The sequence below is a fragment of the Muscardinus avellanarius genome (genome assembly GCF_963383645.1).
Source record: "Muscardinus avellanarius genome assembly, chromosome: 3".
Classification (NCBI taxonomy): Eukaryota; Metazoa; Chordata; class Mammalia; order Rodentia; family Gliridae; genus Muscardinus; species Muscardinus avellanarius.
Genome location: NC_137788.1, coordinates 56,357,031 through 56,373,208, shown reverse-complemented (window position 1 = coordinate 56,373,208; position 16,178 = coordinate 56,357,031). Strand labels below are relative to the sequence as shown.

Genomic DNA, 16,178 nt, shown 5'->3' with positions numbered 1-16,178 from the left:
CCCAATGAATCATGTTCTTTTTAAAGAACATGATTTTGTGATTCCTACGGTCTATGTTTCTAGCATTGAAGATTTTTTTTTAAATGGGGATGGGTGGGGTTGTAGTTCTTGAAGTAAGACCTCTTATTGATTTCCTGGAATTATCTAAAGTGTTTATAAACTGATCTTGTTCCTTTTCTACTTGCTTTAAGAGTAATCATCTAGATCATTGTTGTCTGTGTATTTTAAATGTTTGAAAGAAACCATTACATAAATGGTGAGGCACTAAAAAGCACTGTCACCCTGAATGAGGACAGTTGTCATTTGAGGACCCATAAAGTGGGTCCGCAGTCCTGGGTTTTAAGTGTTTAGAGTAATGCTTAATGTGTGTTTTTAAGTGCTATGTGGGTGTTCTTTATTTTTTAATCAATAGAATGTCATTTTCTGAGAGCAGGAATTTTGTTGTTACTAAGTCAGCATACAAAATGTATGATGTCTAAGAATTCTTTTGCTAATTTTGTTTTCTCAAAGAGTTTAAGGCCAAGCATAACAATTTATGTCATTTTATTGTTCTGTCCAGTAATATAGGAGGTCAGTTTGAAGATTTGGTACAGTGTGATTTCAATATAGTCTTATTTGTAGTAGGGGAAAAAAATGCCAGGAAAGTCCGAGTCTTTTTGATTACAGGCTTTCATGGAATCCTAGTTTTAAATGAATCTTCATGACTGTACTCTGATCCTGGGATCTTGTAGGGGTCCCAGAGAAACTCTATGACTCCAAGTTTATCATATGATCTGATGGTGTGTTTTTTAAAAAGCTTTGTACATCCTAAAAAGGCCGGTGTGGTTGCCCTTCTGAAAGGGGCCCAGGTCTGGTGGGACCCATAGATCCCTTCCAGCCCTAAGATATTCTGAGTCTGTGTCCCTTTCCTGGTTTTGGGCAAACTTCTTCATGCTCTGAAGCGGGAAGCTCTCTGGTCAGCTTTTCTTAATCTTCGTCAGTCACAAATAAAGGTATGCTATGGGAAAACCTGTGGTAGAAGGCCCCAATAGGCTCTTCGCAAGTACTCAGAATAAGCTAGTGCTGTTCTTTGCCCAGGTGTAAATGGAGAGTTGTAGAAGGTTCCCCCATTCATGCAGCTGGAGAGACCAGGCTAGCTCCTCCTCTCTGCAGGGCCTGAGCACATGCCGCTCCTTTTTCTGAGTCTGTTTTCTCTCCAGACATCCATCATATCTCAGCTGAATGTTATCCCCGCCGAACCCTGATTTCATCACATGCCCCCGTGGTATGCTCCCGCACCCCCACTTTTTGCCTTTAGACTCCTGCCTGTGCTTCTCTGTTGGATTCTGTTGCTCCTGTAGACTATAAACTCCATTTGGACAGGGATCATGCTGCTCTTTTTCTTCTTTATATCCTCATCTAGTTCAATTTCTGACATAGCTGCCCCAAAATACTTGCTGAACAAAAGAATCTCCTAAATGTGGCATTTGAAGCCCTGCTTCTGAGCCAAGCAAGGCGTATGCATTTAGCTTATTTCTAATTGCTATTCTGATAAAGGGCACTGTATCCATTCATGTAATTAAAACAATTGATTATTTTAATTTTTAAAAGGCTGAAGATGTAAGGATTTGTTCTGTGAATCTTGTTGAAATTGATACCAAGGCAGCCAAATCAAAGTCATCACGTCGTTAACTTTTGCTAAGTCTCACCCACTGCTGCAGAAGGCCTTCCTCAGTGGGCTTCGCGAGCACTGGCCATTGAGTCACGCAGGGCTCTGGAGATGGTGTCGCCACTCAGTGACTGCGCTCACCTCAGCTTTCATTTGTGCTGGAAGGCACCTTGCAGTGCTGCTCTCCTGCCTCAGTGGAAAGCCTCCTGCTGCCCCGCCCCACTGCCCCTACGGCTGCCACATAAAGCCTGAAGTTGAGCTCTTTCTAAGACTGAATTCTGATAAAATGTGTTGAATGATAGGGCAGAAAATTGAGCCAACAGTCTACGGTAATGTGGAAACCAGTTTTGAATCACTTAAGGTTGGTAGCTCCTTCTCTGCAAAAACAATTTTATTCCACTGTTAAAGAGTTTGCAAGAAGCAAGCTGGGCTTGATGGTACACACCTGTAATCCTAGTACTTGGGAAGCTGAGACAGGAGGATCGCAGGTTCTGGGACAGCCTCAGCAACTTAGTGAGACTCTCAGCAATCTAGTGAGATCCTGTTTGCTAAATAAAAAATAAAATAGTGCCGGGCATGGTGGTGCACCCTTGCAATCTCGGCTGAGACAGGAGGATTGTGGTTCTCAGACAGCCTCAGCTACTTAGGCCCTTTGTAACTCAGTGAGACACTGTTTCCAAATAAAGAATAAAAAATAGGGCTGGGGACATAGCTTAGAGGTAGAATACCTCTGGGTTCCACCCCCAGTACCACAAAACAAACAAACAAACAAACAAACAAACAAACAAACAAACAGTGCTGGGGTTAGTCTGGAGAGAGAATGCTCCCGGGTTCAATTCCTAGTATTGTATGTTAAGGAACAGCAGTGAAAGCTGTCATAAATACAGAACTCTGTGTGTGTGGTGTAGACCAGGTTGAGGGAAGATCATTTTAAAGGAAATGAGAATGGGAAATAAAAGCACATATTTGGGCATTCTAAATTGTTTTTCACAGTATCAGGAGAAAGGTTGTTGAGGGAAAAGTTTCAGTCTTTACTTTGGACCCGTGCTGTACTCCGGAAAGCAACTGTTCCCAGCTTTCTTTCTTGAAGCAATGACAATAATATCTTATTTGATATTTATACCCTAAGATGTCTCTTGGTCCTTTTAATTATCAATTTTGTTTTTCTCTTCTTCCTGCAAAATATGTTTTTCCTGCCTCTTTAGATTTGATCTATTTTCATAATGAAGTGTTTATTTTTAGATTCAGTGACTTCCGAGCTGATTTATTTATTTGTTTGTTTGTGTTTTTAGGTCAGCTCTGAATGGGCTTTGGAGAGTAGAGAAGAAAACCCAGTCTGCTTTTTGGGGGACATTGGACAGTCGAATAAATGCAGGTATGTAGACTTATATTGTTTTTAATAGAAGGAAACTATCTAGCTTTTAAATTTTATTATTATATTATTATTTTTTATTTTTATTTTTTGTGGTACTAGGGTTGGAACCCAGGGGCTTTTCTACCTCCGGGCTATACTCCCAGACCTATTTTATACTTTATTTGGAAACAGGGTCTCACTAAGTTGTTGAGAGCCCCACTCAGTAGCTGAGGCTGGCTTTGAACCTGTGTAATCATCCTGTCTCAGCCTCCCAAGCCCTGGGATTACAAGCGTGCGCCACTGCACCGGCCTGTTTTTTTAAAAAAAGGAATAATGAAGTTATGGGTAGGCCACTTTGAGGGTGGGATAGGGTTATCTGTACTGTTGCTTTTAATTTTTAAAAATCAGTGTTTTATTCATTCTCAGTGGTAAGCATACTTGTTAAAAAAAATGTCAACAGTACAAAAGGACAGGAAGTACAGAGTCAAAGTTAAAAGTCCCCTCGCATGCTACCCTTGCTCTTCAGTACTGTTTGAATTTAATATGCATGTGCACAACCCAGAGGGTGATAATACCCTTTGATGCCTTTTTCACTTTACAGAGCGCCATGTACATCTCCAGTGTCCACAAGCTTTTCATTGTCTTAGTGTGTGTGTGTGTGTGTGTGTGTGTGTGTGTGTGTGTGTGTGTGTGTGTCTGGGAATTGAACACAGGGGCATTCGACCTCCGAGCTACACCCCCAGCCCTATTTTTTAGTCTTTATTTTGAAACAGGGTCTCACCGAGTTGCAAAGGGCCTCACTAAGTAGCTGAGGCTGTCTGTGAACCGCGATCCTCCTGTCTCAGCCTCCTAATGCTGGGATTACAAGCCTGCGCCACCACGCCCAGCTCCATCGTCCTCTTAAACAGCTAGTGATGTGCCTATTAGTGAGTGCTCCTATTGGATGTTGTCGGTTGTATTTTTTTTAATAGTGCCACAATTATGCATGTTGCTTGATTATTTCCTTAGGGTTCAGGGGAATAATGTTCTCTTTGAATTTGTCTACTATCATGCCTATAAAGAATCTCCTTGACAAAGTTTTGTCTTACATTATGAAGCAGGCTTTTAACGTGTCTTAACATTGTGAATTTTCAGTGTGGGATAGAATTGGGGTCTAAATTCTGGGTTTTAAAATGATCTTGTCTGTTGATCCTGAACTTTGAGTTAAGCCCGATTTCCAGAGACTTGTGGTTTTCAGATTTATTTTGGAGCATAAGCAATTAAAATCAAACGCCTCTTTTTTTCATAGCATTGAGGCATATCTGGGTCATGTTCCTCCTGTGAGCATCTCGCCTTCCCTCACCAGGACAGCTAGTGGACCAAACTAATTTGTTGGAGAGAACTAAAACTGCTATCACCCCCATGTGACATTTCTTGTTTGGGGGACTCCCTTGGGTCATCCCAGACGATGTCATGGTTCTTGTGTTCAGGGAAGTCACAGCACATACGGGTAAGGGACATATGCATGAAGTAGCTTTTTTAAAACTCTGGTTAGTGTAGCGTGATGAGCTTGGGAGCATGAGGAGGGGGGAGAGAGAGAGAAGAGAGAGGGAGGGAGAGAGAGTGAGAAGGAGGAAGAGAGGAGGGAGGGAGGGAGGGAGGGAGGGAGGGAGGGGCAGGTCACTTTGAGTGTGGGACTGAGGTTTAGTAAAGGCTTCCCGGAGGAATCACTGTCCAGATGGAATTGTTAAAAAGTTGAAGTTAAAAAACTTGAAGACAAAAGCCAGCCGGGCGTGGTGGCGCACGCTTGGAATCCCAGCATTTAGGAGGCTGAGAAAGGAGGATCGTCGTTCCCAAACAGCCTCAGCTACTTAGTGAGGCCCTTTGCAACTCGGTGAGACCCTGTTTCAAAATAAAGACTAAAAAATAGGGCTGGGGGTGTAGCTCAGAGGTAGAATGTCCCTGGGTTTCATTCTCACTACCGAAAAAATAAAAATAAATAAATAGTTAAAGACTAAGGTGGGAAGGTGTTTCTGTAGATGAGTCAGCAGGTGCTAAGGGAGAGGGGTGGCAGTGGGGTTCGGGGGAGGCGGATCCTGGCAGCTTTGTGGAAGAAGAAGCCGGGAGCCAGAGCCATAGCAAGTGAGGCCTGCTGGCTGGAGGTGGAGGTACTGGGTTTCAGAATTCATTTGAGAACTGGTCTGTACATTAATGGGAAGACAGTAGAGGATCTGTGTTCCAGAGACATTACTTCAGGGGTTAAGTGAAGGCTGGCTTGGCAGACAGGCTGGAAGCAGTTGTTGGGGACAGGGAAAGCAGTTGTTAGCATTGGTGTTGGAGCAAGAGGAAGAGCGAATGTCGGCCTTTCCGTGGTCTCTCCCTCTTTTCCTCCTGCCCTGGGCTGAGAGGCTGTGCTGCGTCATTGTCTTTTTTGGTGCCACTCACCAGAGCCCCTGGCTTGCCAGCGTCTCTCCAGAGCAAGGTCTCCTGTCTTGCTTGGTTTTGCTGCCATGAGCCGCGGCCTGTTCTCCCACCCGCAGGTGCCGCAGACCTGCCTCCACTTGCTGGCTTTCCTGGCCCTTCCACATGATGCTGTTGGCAGTCATTTGTGTGCACTGTCTCAGAAGGGGACGTGAAGATACATATGGCATGGTTCATGCCCTCGCCAGGCTTGCTGTTTAGTAGGAGACAGACATAAATTAGAAGACTATGATTCTAGCCAGAAATAGGAGCATCACAGGTTTAAGGCCAGCCTCAGCAACTTAGCTAGACCCTGTTTCAAAATTTAAAGGGGGGGGGAGTTGTAGCTTAAAGGTAGAATGTCCCTGGGTTCAATTCCTAATACCACACACACACATACACACACACACACACACACACACACACACACACACACACACACAATATGATTCTTATCTTGGCACAGTAGAACATGCCTGTAATCTTAGTATTCAGAATGCTGACACAGGAAGATTGCAGGTTGGAGGTCAGATTCACCAAGTTAATAAGACCTTGTTTCAAAACAAAAAACAAGACAGGGCTAGGAAATACCCCAGAGGTAGAGCACTCCTGGATTCAATCCCCAGTAAAAAAAAAAAAAGAACACACACACACACACACACACACACACACACACTCTCTCTCTCTCTCTCTCTCTCTCTCTCTCTCTCTCTCTCTCTCTTGCTATAGTTCTAGCCAAAAGCTGTATGGTTCCACAGAAGTGCCAATATTAGTAATTACTAATCAGTCCTTAGGATTAGACACATTTTTCAACTACAACTTATGTTGAAATAGAATAAATTCAAGCCATGTTTAAGATTATTGTGATTTTTGAGAATATGATCTAATTGCAGTTGATCAATTAGCATGCATAATTATTTCTGTGGTTTCATCTCTTGGGAGCTCCAACCTGTTTGATTTTTTTTAGGAAGGGTGGAGCTGGAGAGGTACGTATCCAATATCAAGTATTTCTGCTTGCTTACTGTCATAATACTCTCTTTTGCCACTTGAACTTTTTTTTTTTTTTAAGTGGTACTGTGGATGGAACCCACGGGTCTTATACCTCTGGGCTACACTCCCAGACCTTGGAAATAGGGTCTCTTAAACCAGCTGAGGCTGGCTTTGAACCTGCGCCATCCTCCTGTCTCAAGCCTCCCAAGTGCGGGGATTACAAGCGTGTGCCACCACGCCCGGCGCTACTTGAACTTTTAGCACACAGAATGACTGCTTCGTCTTGTTTTCCTCCTTCTCCTCTAGTATCTAAATATAAAAGAGGACTGCAATGCCATGGCTTTCTGTGCTAAAATGAGGAGCTCCAAGAAGACCGAGGTGAATCAAGTGGCCCCTGAGCCAGGGGTGGAGGTGACCTTCTATCTTCCAGACAAAGAGGCGCTTCGGCTGAGCAGCGGGGAGTACACGGCAGAGGAGCTGTGCATCAAGGCCGCGCAGGAGTGCTGTGAGTGCCGGCGCGGGGGGCGCGGGGGCCACAGCGGGCACTGCCTCACAAGCAGATCTGGGGTCTCTGTCCTCTTAGCGTTACTGATCAGCAGGAGGTGGGGGCTCTGGCAGCCAGGCCTCCACTAGCCTCTGCCACGGCTACTTCCTTGTACGTGATCCTTGGCCAGTGACTTTAATCTGGGAGTTTTTCTCTTCATTGCAAAGTGGCTATCTCTGCTCCATCACTACTGAACTGTAGGACAGCAAGGGATGACGCTTGGCTTCTGTGGGGCCCAGGTCTCACTTCCCCCACCTTTCTGGTTGGAGTGACATTGGCACCAAACGAGGGGCACGTACTCCCACGTGCAGGCTCGGCAGGCAGCGCCTCCCAGTGCGTTAGTGGTTTTTGAGACTCCGCTCGCCTCGCTTCGCCCATCCCCATGCCGCCGCGCCCTGCCCTCCCTGGCGTGGTGCTGGCTTGAAGTGAGAAGCCAAGTGTCGCGCTGCGGCTTGGCCAGGTTGCCAGGCTGTGAAAGGGCAGAGGCTGTTAACCACCCAGTGTCTTGTTTTCTTCTTTCTTTTAGTCAGGCGTATCTTAGAGGTAGCTTGGTATCCTCCAAAGGCAGGAAACCAAAGCACGTAACAGAACACGGCCCCTTTCATCCCCCTTGGCGCTTGGCTGGGCACACGGGTGGTTTTTACCAACCTAATTTAAATGGCAAGTGGCAAGTGAAGAGAAATCAGAGGCGCTTCTTACTGATCTGTCCACCCAGGCTGTGGCGATGGTTGTACAAGTTAGTAAATACACTAAAGTCCATTGAATTACATACTGAAAACAGGTGTTATGAAATTTATATTTTAATATAACGGCTTTTAAAAGATACGATAGTAAGCTAAGCATGGTGGCACACACTTGTAATCCCAGTACTGGGAGGCTGAGACAGGAGGATCACAGGTTCACAGCTACTTAGGGAGGCCCTCTACAACTTAGTGAGACCCTGTTTCAAATTAAAAAATTGGGTTAGGGGTGTAGCTTTGAGGTAGAATACTCCTGGGTTCAATCCCCAGCACCACACACCAAAAAAAAAAAAAAAAAAAAAAAAAAAAGAAGAAGGAGGATCTAATCAACCCATTTCATGATGATGGAATAATTATCTGTGACCCAGACATCTGGGTCCACACTTCACTCCCACATTGTCAGTCCTCAGGACAAATTGGTGGAATAGGGTAGTTATTTCAAGAACTGCGTACCTTGTAAGTGATAGAACTTGTCTAGAAATCCCATTTTTCTCCCGCTGTGTGTCTTTCTGCCGGAAGTGTACAATAAAAAGGAGAGGTTTATACTATAGCAAAGAGTGCAGCAGACGGATTAAACACGGGCAGGGGTCAAATTGCTTGAGTGTAGTGGCAAAGGCAGGAATATTTTCAAGTTATTTTGACGAGGCAGCAAGGTACTAGTGAGAAGCTTTGGACAAATTTAACCTTCCTCATAGTTAGCAGAACTGCTATGTATAAATCAGTGCACCTGGAGTAATTTATTTATTTATTTATTTATTTATTTATTTATTTATTTATTTATTGCAGTACTGGGGAGTGAACCCAGGGGCATTCTACCTCTGGGCTAAACCCCCCAGCCCTATTTTTTTTCTCTCTTTACTTTGAAAAAGGATCTCACTTAAGTTGCAGAGGGTCTCACTAAGTAGCTGAGGCTGGCTTCAAACCTGAGATCCTCCCTGCTTAGCCTCCCAAGTACTAGGATTACAAGTATGAGCCACCACACCCAGCCATCTGGAGTATTTGTAAAAAATTGGAGTTTGTCCATTTGTTTGTTTCCTCCACTGTCCCTCGAGACCCGATTTGTCGTGTTTATTCCCAGCGAGGCTGCTTATAATCATCACTGTGGGTCTAAACCTCTTCATTCGTTAGCAAGGACCACTTCTGCAGAATTGGTGGTTAGCAGTTAGTGAGGGACCCACTAGGGAAGGAGATAAAAAGAGAGTCTGTGGGCCTGAGAACAAACAGCCTCTGGCCTCCTATAATTCTGGGCTCAGGGCCAGTCAAGCGTGGCGTCAGCTCCTATGCCTGCTCTATAGAAGGGTGGTGTCTCTTCTGGAACTCTATCAGGGGAACTTTTCTTTAGTTGTTTCTTCCTCCTCCTCCTCCTCCTCCTCCTCCTCCTCCTCCTCCTCCTCCTCCTCCTCCTCCTCTTCTTCTTCTTCTTCTTCTTCTTCTTCTTCTTCTTCTTCTTCTTCTTCTTCTTCTTATTTATTTTGTAGTATTGGGAATGGAACTGAGGGGCATTCTACTTCTGAGCTACACCTCCAGCCCAATTTTATTCTTTCATTTTGAAACAAGGTCTCGCTGAGTTGCAGAGGGCCTCACTAAGTAGCTAACTCTGGCCACAAACCTGCGATCCTCCTGTCTCAGCCTCCCAAGTACTGGGAATTGTAAACATGCACCACCGTGCCTGAATAGTTTATTATAATTTTAAAAGTACATAAATACCAAATGCTACAGATTTCTGCAGCTCTCGGTGTCCTCACAGGAAGCGACGCTTTGGGGACAGTATGGTTTTCTTCCCTGTTTTCCGCCCACCTGTGACAAAGTCCTGTTCTTTTGGCTCATTGCTTCCTTGCCTCGGTAGCTGACTTGGTCTCAGTCTCAACTCTGCCCGGTACTAGCTGAGGCCCCTCAGAATACATCAGAGACCACGGTTCCTTCATCTGTGAAATGGCAAAAACTATCCTTACCTCTTTACCCATCGGGAGGGTTAAAAGATAATACAAAGAGGTTAGCCTGATGCCTAACATGTAGCCCTCAGTACATGTTAGTACTGTTATTATTTAGTGTTCGAAATTTCCTGTTTATGGGTAGTGATGGGTAGTTGTTACAATCAGACCTGTGATAGAAATACAGACAGTTCCTTGATTACCTCTCAGTTATGCTTCAAATATGTATGTGCACATTTAAATATGACTATGCAGAAAGGTTGGTTTTCCAGCCCAGCTCATAAGAGCCGAGTTATGAATGAAAACCCGTAGTGCACCTGAGACATAGTCCTAGTAACACTAGATTCAGCAGCCAAGGCCTTTGTTCCCGAGGAGAAATGCTCTTTAAAGTCCGGCTCATCTTCTGTTCATGAAGAGGAGTGCATCTTCTACGGGGGGACTAACCTTTCTCAGGGAGCATGAGGAAGCACCCTGAGGTGCCGGGCGTCTGCAACCCCTTAACCAGTGACTGCCTTGGAGAGAGAGCCCTTGGGAGGGCCTGTCAGTGCCGTCCTTACTTGGGGTGTCTAACTGCGAAAACAAGAGCCAGTTACCTCATTTTCTCTCACATATTTTAATCATTTAAGTTCACTATATCTTAGATTGGAGCCTGGTTGGACCTGAAAATATCAGTGATAATTGATTATTGGCGCCCATCTCCCCTCCTCTCTACCCACCCCTGCTTAGTTTACAGGGCTGCAGTTTTAATCATGGGCCCAGAAGTAAGCAGCCTCGTAGTTGCTCTTAGTTTCTGTCATACATGTTATTGAAGGTGGCCTCGGTGGGCAGAGCTCCATGGGCAGCTAAGTTGAGCATTTATCTTCTTGCTAGTGGATACTAATAAAAACATTTATGATAACTGTGCAGAGTACTTAAGAAGTGTATTTATTATTAATGGTAATAGGTTTTAATCACTGACAAAAATCACTTTGGTGATTATTTATTCTAATATACATTCTGTGTACTATTGCCAGGAATTTCTTTGCATGTTTAATGTATAATCACAATGTGTTAGAATTGTTTAAGAAGGTTGTGTAGGAAACAGAGTATTTCCCAAAGTCCGAGGATGTTTCTGGCTGTGATTAGCAAGGTGCACATCTGGTCGGCTCTGGGCATCTCTTATAGATCGCACCTCTTCTTATCTTTAAAGCTGGAGGTGATGAAACTCTGTCATAGACACCCAAAAAGAGAAATAGCATCAACTTTTATTTTTAAATGACTTTCCTTTGGCTTGCCAACAGCTATGTGCATGTTTCTGGGGAGTCATGGTTCTTGATTAATGTGATTCAAACTACCTGACTGAACCGGGATGGAAGTTGTGTTTGCCTCAAGCACATACAAATGACCTACATTCTTTCCGGATGAGAGAATTTCCTTTTTTTGCGTATGCCGTGTTTTGGAAACAGGTAGCCAAGTGCATCTCCCATTAATCTTCTGATGTGTTGTTTTCCCCAGGTATCTCTCCTCTGTGTCACAACCTCTTTGCCCTGTACGATGAGAATGCCAAGCTCTGGTACGCTCCGAACCATACCATCACGGTGGACGACAAGATGTCTCTCCGGCTCCACTACCGCATGAGGTACGAGGGCACGGAGCTGGGGCCACCCTGGTGTCTTCGGCAGCCAGGCACCGTGGTTAGCCTGGGACCCTGAGTCATTTACCGAGAAGTATCCCAGTCATATTTGTAGTTTGCAACTTCGTGTTGGTTTGATATGAGAAAGGACTTCCTCAGTTTTGCAGTACAAATGAGTTTGATCACCCTCATCTGCCACATTTTAGAAAAGGTTATAATACGGAGAGTATTTAGAATAGTATCTATGTCCTCCAGTGGTTTTTCAGAGGGTGAGTCATGGTTAGGAGTGTAATGTAGTGGGCTTTGACAAGGAAGGAAGGAGGGAGGGAGAGAGGGAAAAAAGAGGAAATAGATAATATCAGTATATATAAATATCCTTAGAGTACTGTTTTTTAAAAAACTTTTGATATGTGTTACATATAAATTGTATTTTTTACTAAAGGTTGAAGTTAAGAATCATATATACTTCCTGAAATGGTAACCTAGAAAATCTTTGTCATCATTCTTGCCTTTAGGGAGTGGATGTTTCGATCGGGGAGCAAATGTTTAGCTGTGGGGCTATGATTTCTCTTCTGATGAGTATTTGCCTTTTCTCCCATATTGCAGAGATGCATTTATTTATTTATTTATTTATTTATTTATTTCGCAGTAATGGGGATTGAGCCCAGGGTCATTCTACCTCTGAGCTCAACCCCCAGCCCTATTTTTTATTCTTTATTTCGAAACAAGGTCTCACTGAGTTGTGGAGAGCCTCACCAAGTTGCTGAGGCTGGCCTTCAACCTGCCATCCTGTCTCAGCCTCCCAAGTACTGGGAATACAAGTGTGCATCACTACATCAGGTCCATATTGTAGACTTTTAAAATGTCACAGTTGGTACTTTCATAGCTGCAGTCTTTTGCCTTTGCTAGCATATTTGTTCAGCATTAGAATTGAAAGGATCTTAGATGTTACTTAAGCGCAAATTAACAATGGAACCTATAAATAGGTCCTTTTTGAAAAGGATCTTCATATGTATCTAAATCAGTAGATCAGCTTAGATGCTCGTAGGATTTGGGGCCATGAATCTCAGAGGCTTTCCACAGTATCTTAGCTGTTAGTTCCTTTGGAACTGTGATAGAGTTGTCACTATTCTAGAACAGAGGTGTTTCCTAGAGGCTGAATCAGACCTCACTTTCATAACCATCCTAGGGCAGACTTTTCTTCTTCCCGTACTTACCTAAGGTCTTACCTTAAGAGAGATGTAGGCCGTATGAGATTTCTCACCCTAGGCTAAGGGCCACATTTACCCACCCCACTGAGCCTTCAGACTATATTTGGATTTGGTTTTTTTATTTTTATTTTTATTTTTTATTTTTGGTGGTACTGGGGTTCCTGGAAGCCCTTCTACCTCCGGGCTATACTCTCAGACCGTTTTTTTTTAAATTTTTATCTGGAGACAGGGTCTCTTAAGCCAGCGAGGCTGACTACGAACCTGTGCGATCCTCCTGTCTCCGAACCTGTGCGATCCTCCTGTCTCCGCCTCCCAAGCACGGGGATTACAAGTGTGCGCCACCACGCCCACCTGGATTTGTTTTTTAAAGTGGAATCTTGCTTTTCCTGCCCCCGGGGTTTGGCAGTGTGGCCAGTGCTGAGAGGGGTACAAGGCTGAGGGAAGGCAGTTCGTTCTACTTCTTTCCCTCTAGTTTTGTAAACTTAGCTCTAGGTCCAGAATAGTAGCAATGGGGACTTGGGAAGGACCCGAGTTTACCTAACTCAACTTTTCCATTTTTTCAGTGGGAAAATGATGCCAAGAGAAGAGAAGGGAGTTACTCAGCCATGCAGTTGGCAAGTGGCCTCGGGAGCAGGCATCCCCTTGGCGGCATCTTTGTTAGTTGCACGAATGTCTGTGCCTGTCCGCACTCTGTTAGCTGCCAGGAAGCGCAGGGATGCTTCGGATTTGTCCCCGTGACTTTGTACCTGACCTTGTGCTTCAGCAGGATATTGCTGTGTCACCACAGGCTCTTTGAACTTGGGAAAAAAGATACCACCCTAAGCTAAGCTTGACAAACTACAAAAAGTTTGAAACCTCACAATCTCACCACTAAAGAAGGTGTACTATGAAAATAAATGCTGGTGATTATTTCAGTGGAACACTAGTTCTATTTTGGGAAATAAGATTCTTGTACCTTAGCTGTGGTTTTTCATTTTTATGATTTGATAGCGTTTTATATGTTCATGTAAGACAATATTATTATTATTGTTGTTGTTGTTGTTTTGGTACTGGGAATTGAATTCAAGGTTATTCTACCTCTGAACTATATCCCCAGCTTGATGTATGTATGTATGTATGTATGTATTATGTATGTATTTTTGAAACAGGATCTTGCTGAGTTGCTATGGCTGGTCTTGAACCTGTGATTTTATTGTCACAGTCTCCTAAGTACTGGGATTATGGGCAGGTACCACTACACCTACACTCTCAAGTCCTTTTTAAGAAAAGAATTTCTTTTTTACTCAGGTAAATTTTACTATTCATTAGTAAAATTCTGCAGAAACCTAAAGAGAATTCATGTGTACAATGTCTATAGATAAACTTAGAATGTGCAGTCATCTGTAATATAATTTCTCAAAAACTTGCAAGGTATATCTCTGACTGATATGTCTGTCTGCTTCACCTTCCTCCTCTCTTCCCATACCATTTTGAAAGGGAATATGGGTAGTGATCATACTACATTTATTCCTCACTTGGTTTTTGCCATGAGATATTTTATTACTAGGATTTTGTGTGTACCAAGTTTGATGAACACTGTGATCATTTATTTTATTGCAAATTAGCAATTTATAATCATATATTTATGGAGTACAAAGTGAAATGATTTATTAATATAACATGGAATAATTAAATCAAGCCAATTGACCCATCTCTCACCTCAAACACTTATTTTCTTTGGTGAGAACATTTGAAATTTTCTCATACCAATTTTGAAATATGCAAATACATCATCAACCATATTTACCGTGTTGTGCAATAGATCTAAAAAGAAAAAACCCGAGCTGGGCATGGTGGCGCACGCTTGTAATCCCAGCACTTGGGAGGCAGAGACAGGAGGATCGCACAGGTTTGAAGCCAGCCTCAGCTACTGAGTAAGGCTCTCAGCAACTTAGTGAGACCCTGTTCTCAAATAAAATATAAAAGAAGTCTGGGAGTGTAGCCCAGGGTCGAAAGCCCCTTGGTTCCATCGCCAATACCACCAAAAAACGAAAAACAAACTAACAAATGAAAGAAAGAAAGAAAGAAAGAAAGAAAGAAAGAAAGAAAGAAAGAAAGAAAGAAAGAAAGAACAAACAAACCCTACCTGGGTGTGGTGGCACACACCTGTAATCCTAGTACTTGGGAGGCTGAGATGGGAGAATTGCAGGTTCGAGGTCAGCCTCAGCAACTTAGTACGACTCTGTTTCAAAATAATAAAATAGGACTAGGGGTATAGCTCAGAGGTAGAAAGCCCCTAGGTTCAATCCTATATACTACAAAAGAAAAAAAATTTTGGGGGGTGGTACTGGGGTTCCTGGAAGCCCTTCTACCTCCGGGCTACACTCCCAGACCTATTTTGTATACTTTTAAAAATTGGAAACAGGGTCTCTTAAGCCAGTGCGGCTGGCTTCGAACCTGCGCGATCCTCCTGTCTCCGCCTCCCAAGCGCGGGGATTACAAGCGTGCGCCACCATGCCCAGCTACAAAAGAAATTTTTAAAAAATAAAAAAAGAATAAAACCTTCTATTTCTCTTGCCTAACTTATATTTTGAACTCTTTTTGGATAGTATTTATGGTTAATTTTTAAAGGAGATGAAGGATTTTTTTTTTTTTGAGATCTCATGTGGTTTATGCATCATGTGGACTTGGTGTGTGTGTGTGTGTGTGTGTGTGTGTGAGAGAGAGAGAGAGAGAGAGAGAGAGAGAGAGAGAGAGAAAGAGAGAGAGAGAGAGAGAACTATTGAAGCTATAAAATATTTTTATCTTTAAAGCAACTTCTTTATCCATGCTTTCCTTTTCTTGCTAATTGCTGCTCCCTGACATTGTTCATCATTTGCCGTGTTCATCATCTATGAAGCACATGTTAGGCACCTGCCGTGTGCCAGGCTGGGGACTGACTGTGAGTCAGACAGCTGCAGCCTCCTGCCTCGGTGCTCACCGTGCCGACTGTGGTGTGAGCAGCTGTGCGTCTCCCGGCTCTCCCCTCCAGCCTTCTTCCTGGGGCTTCCCTCCAGAGGCATCCTGCCTCACACCGACTTGGCTCTCACTTTTTCTTCTGCCTGCTGCATGTGGTCTGGGTTCTATAACTTGACATTTGTGTATCCTGGTCCTAGGGATAAAGTGTCCATAAAGCATGGTGCCTAGGACCCACAATATTATCAGAAGCCTCATAAAATGTTTTAATTTTATTTAAAATCAGGAAAAAAGTGAATATAATTCAGTATAGTGTCAACACAGTTGTAAAATATAGCTTTTAATTTTTATTATTATTATTATTTTTTTTGCGGTACTAGAGATGGAACCCAGGGGCATTCTACCTCTGAGCTACACCCCCAACCCTCTTATGTATTTTTTATTTTGAAACAGGGTCTCACTGAGTTGCAAAGTAGTCACCAAGTAGCTGAGGCTGTCCCTGAACCACGATCCTCCTGTCTTGGCCTCCCAAATGCTAGGATTACCTGGTGTGCCACCATGTCTGGCTTTAATTTTATTTTAAATGGAGGAAGGGAGTGTGTGGGGCCCACAGAAAGTGCAGTGTAGTCCCGCTGACAATTCGTGCCCTACCGTGCCGCTGGAAATCACAGAGGCCAGGGGATGTGCAGGAGACCCTCTGCATCCTAGGACCTGGCATGGCCCCCTGGCGTGCCCTACACTCTGTCTGAGTTCAGCAGATGCTCTCTTTGGGGAG

At 43.7% G+C, this 16,178-nt stretch overlaps 1 protein-coding gene across 1 annotated transcript in view; it reads left to right on the top strand.

The window, feature by feature from the left end:
* Positions 1-1,980: 1,980 nt before the first annotated feature.
* Positions 1,981-16,178, top strand: part of JAK1 (Janus kinase 1) — a gene marked incomplete at its 5' end in the record, with an annotated part of 59,840 nt that continues 45,642 nt past the window's right edge. Inside the window, 5 exons of the mRNA XM_080691436.1 lie at positions 1,981-2,009; positions 2,941-3,023; positions 4,472-4,491; positions 6,738-6,936; positions 11,141-11,264. Coding sequence (XP_080547562.1) covers positions 1,981-2,009; positions 2,941-3,023; positions 4,472-4,491; positions 6,738-6,936; positions 11,141-11,264 — 455 coding nt within the window. The remainder of the gene's footprint in view (positions 2,010-2,940; positions 3,024-4,471; positions 4,492-6,737; positions 6,937-11,140; positions 11,265-16,178) is intronic.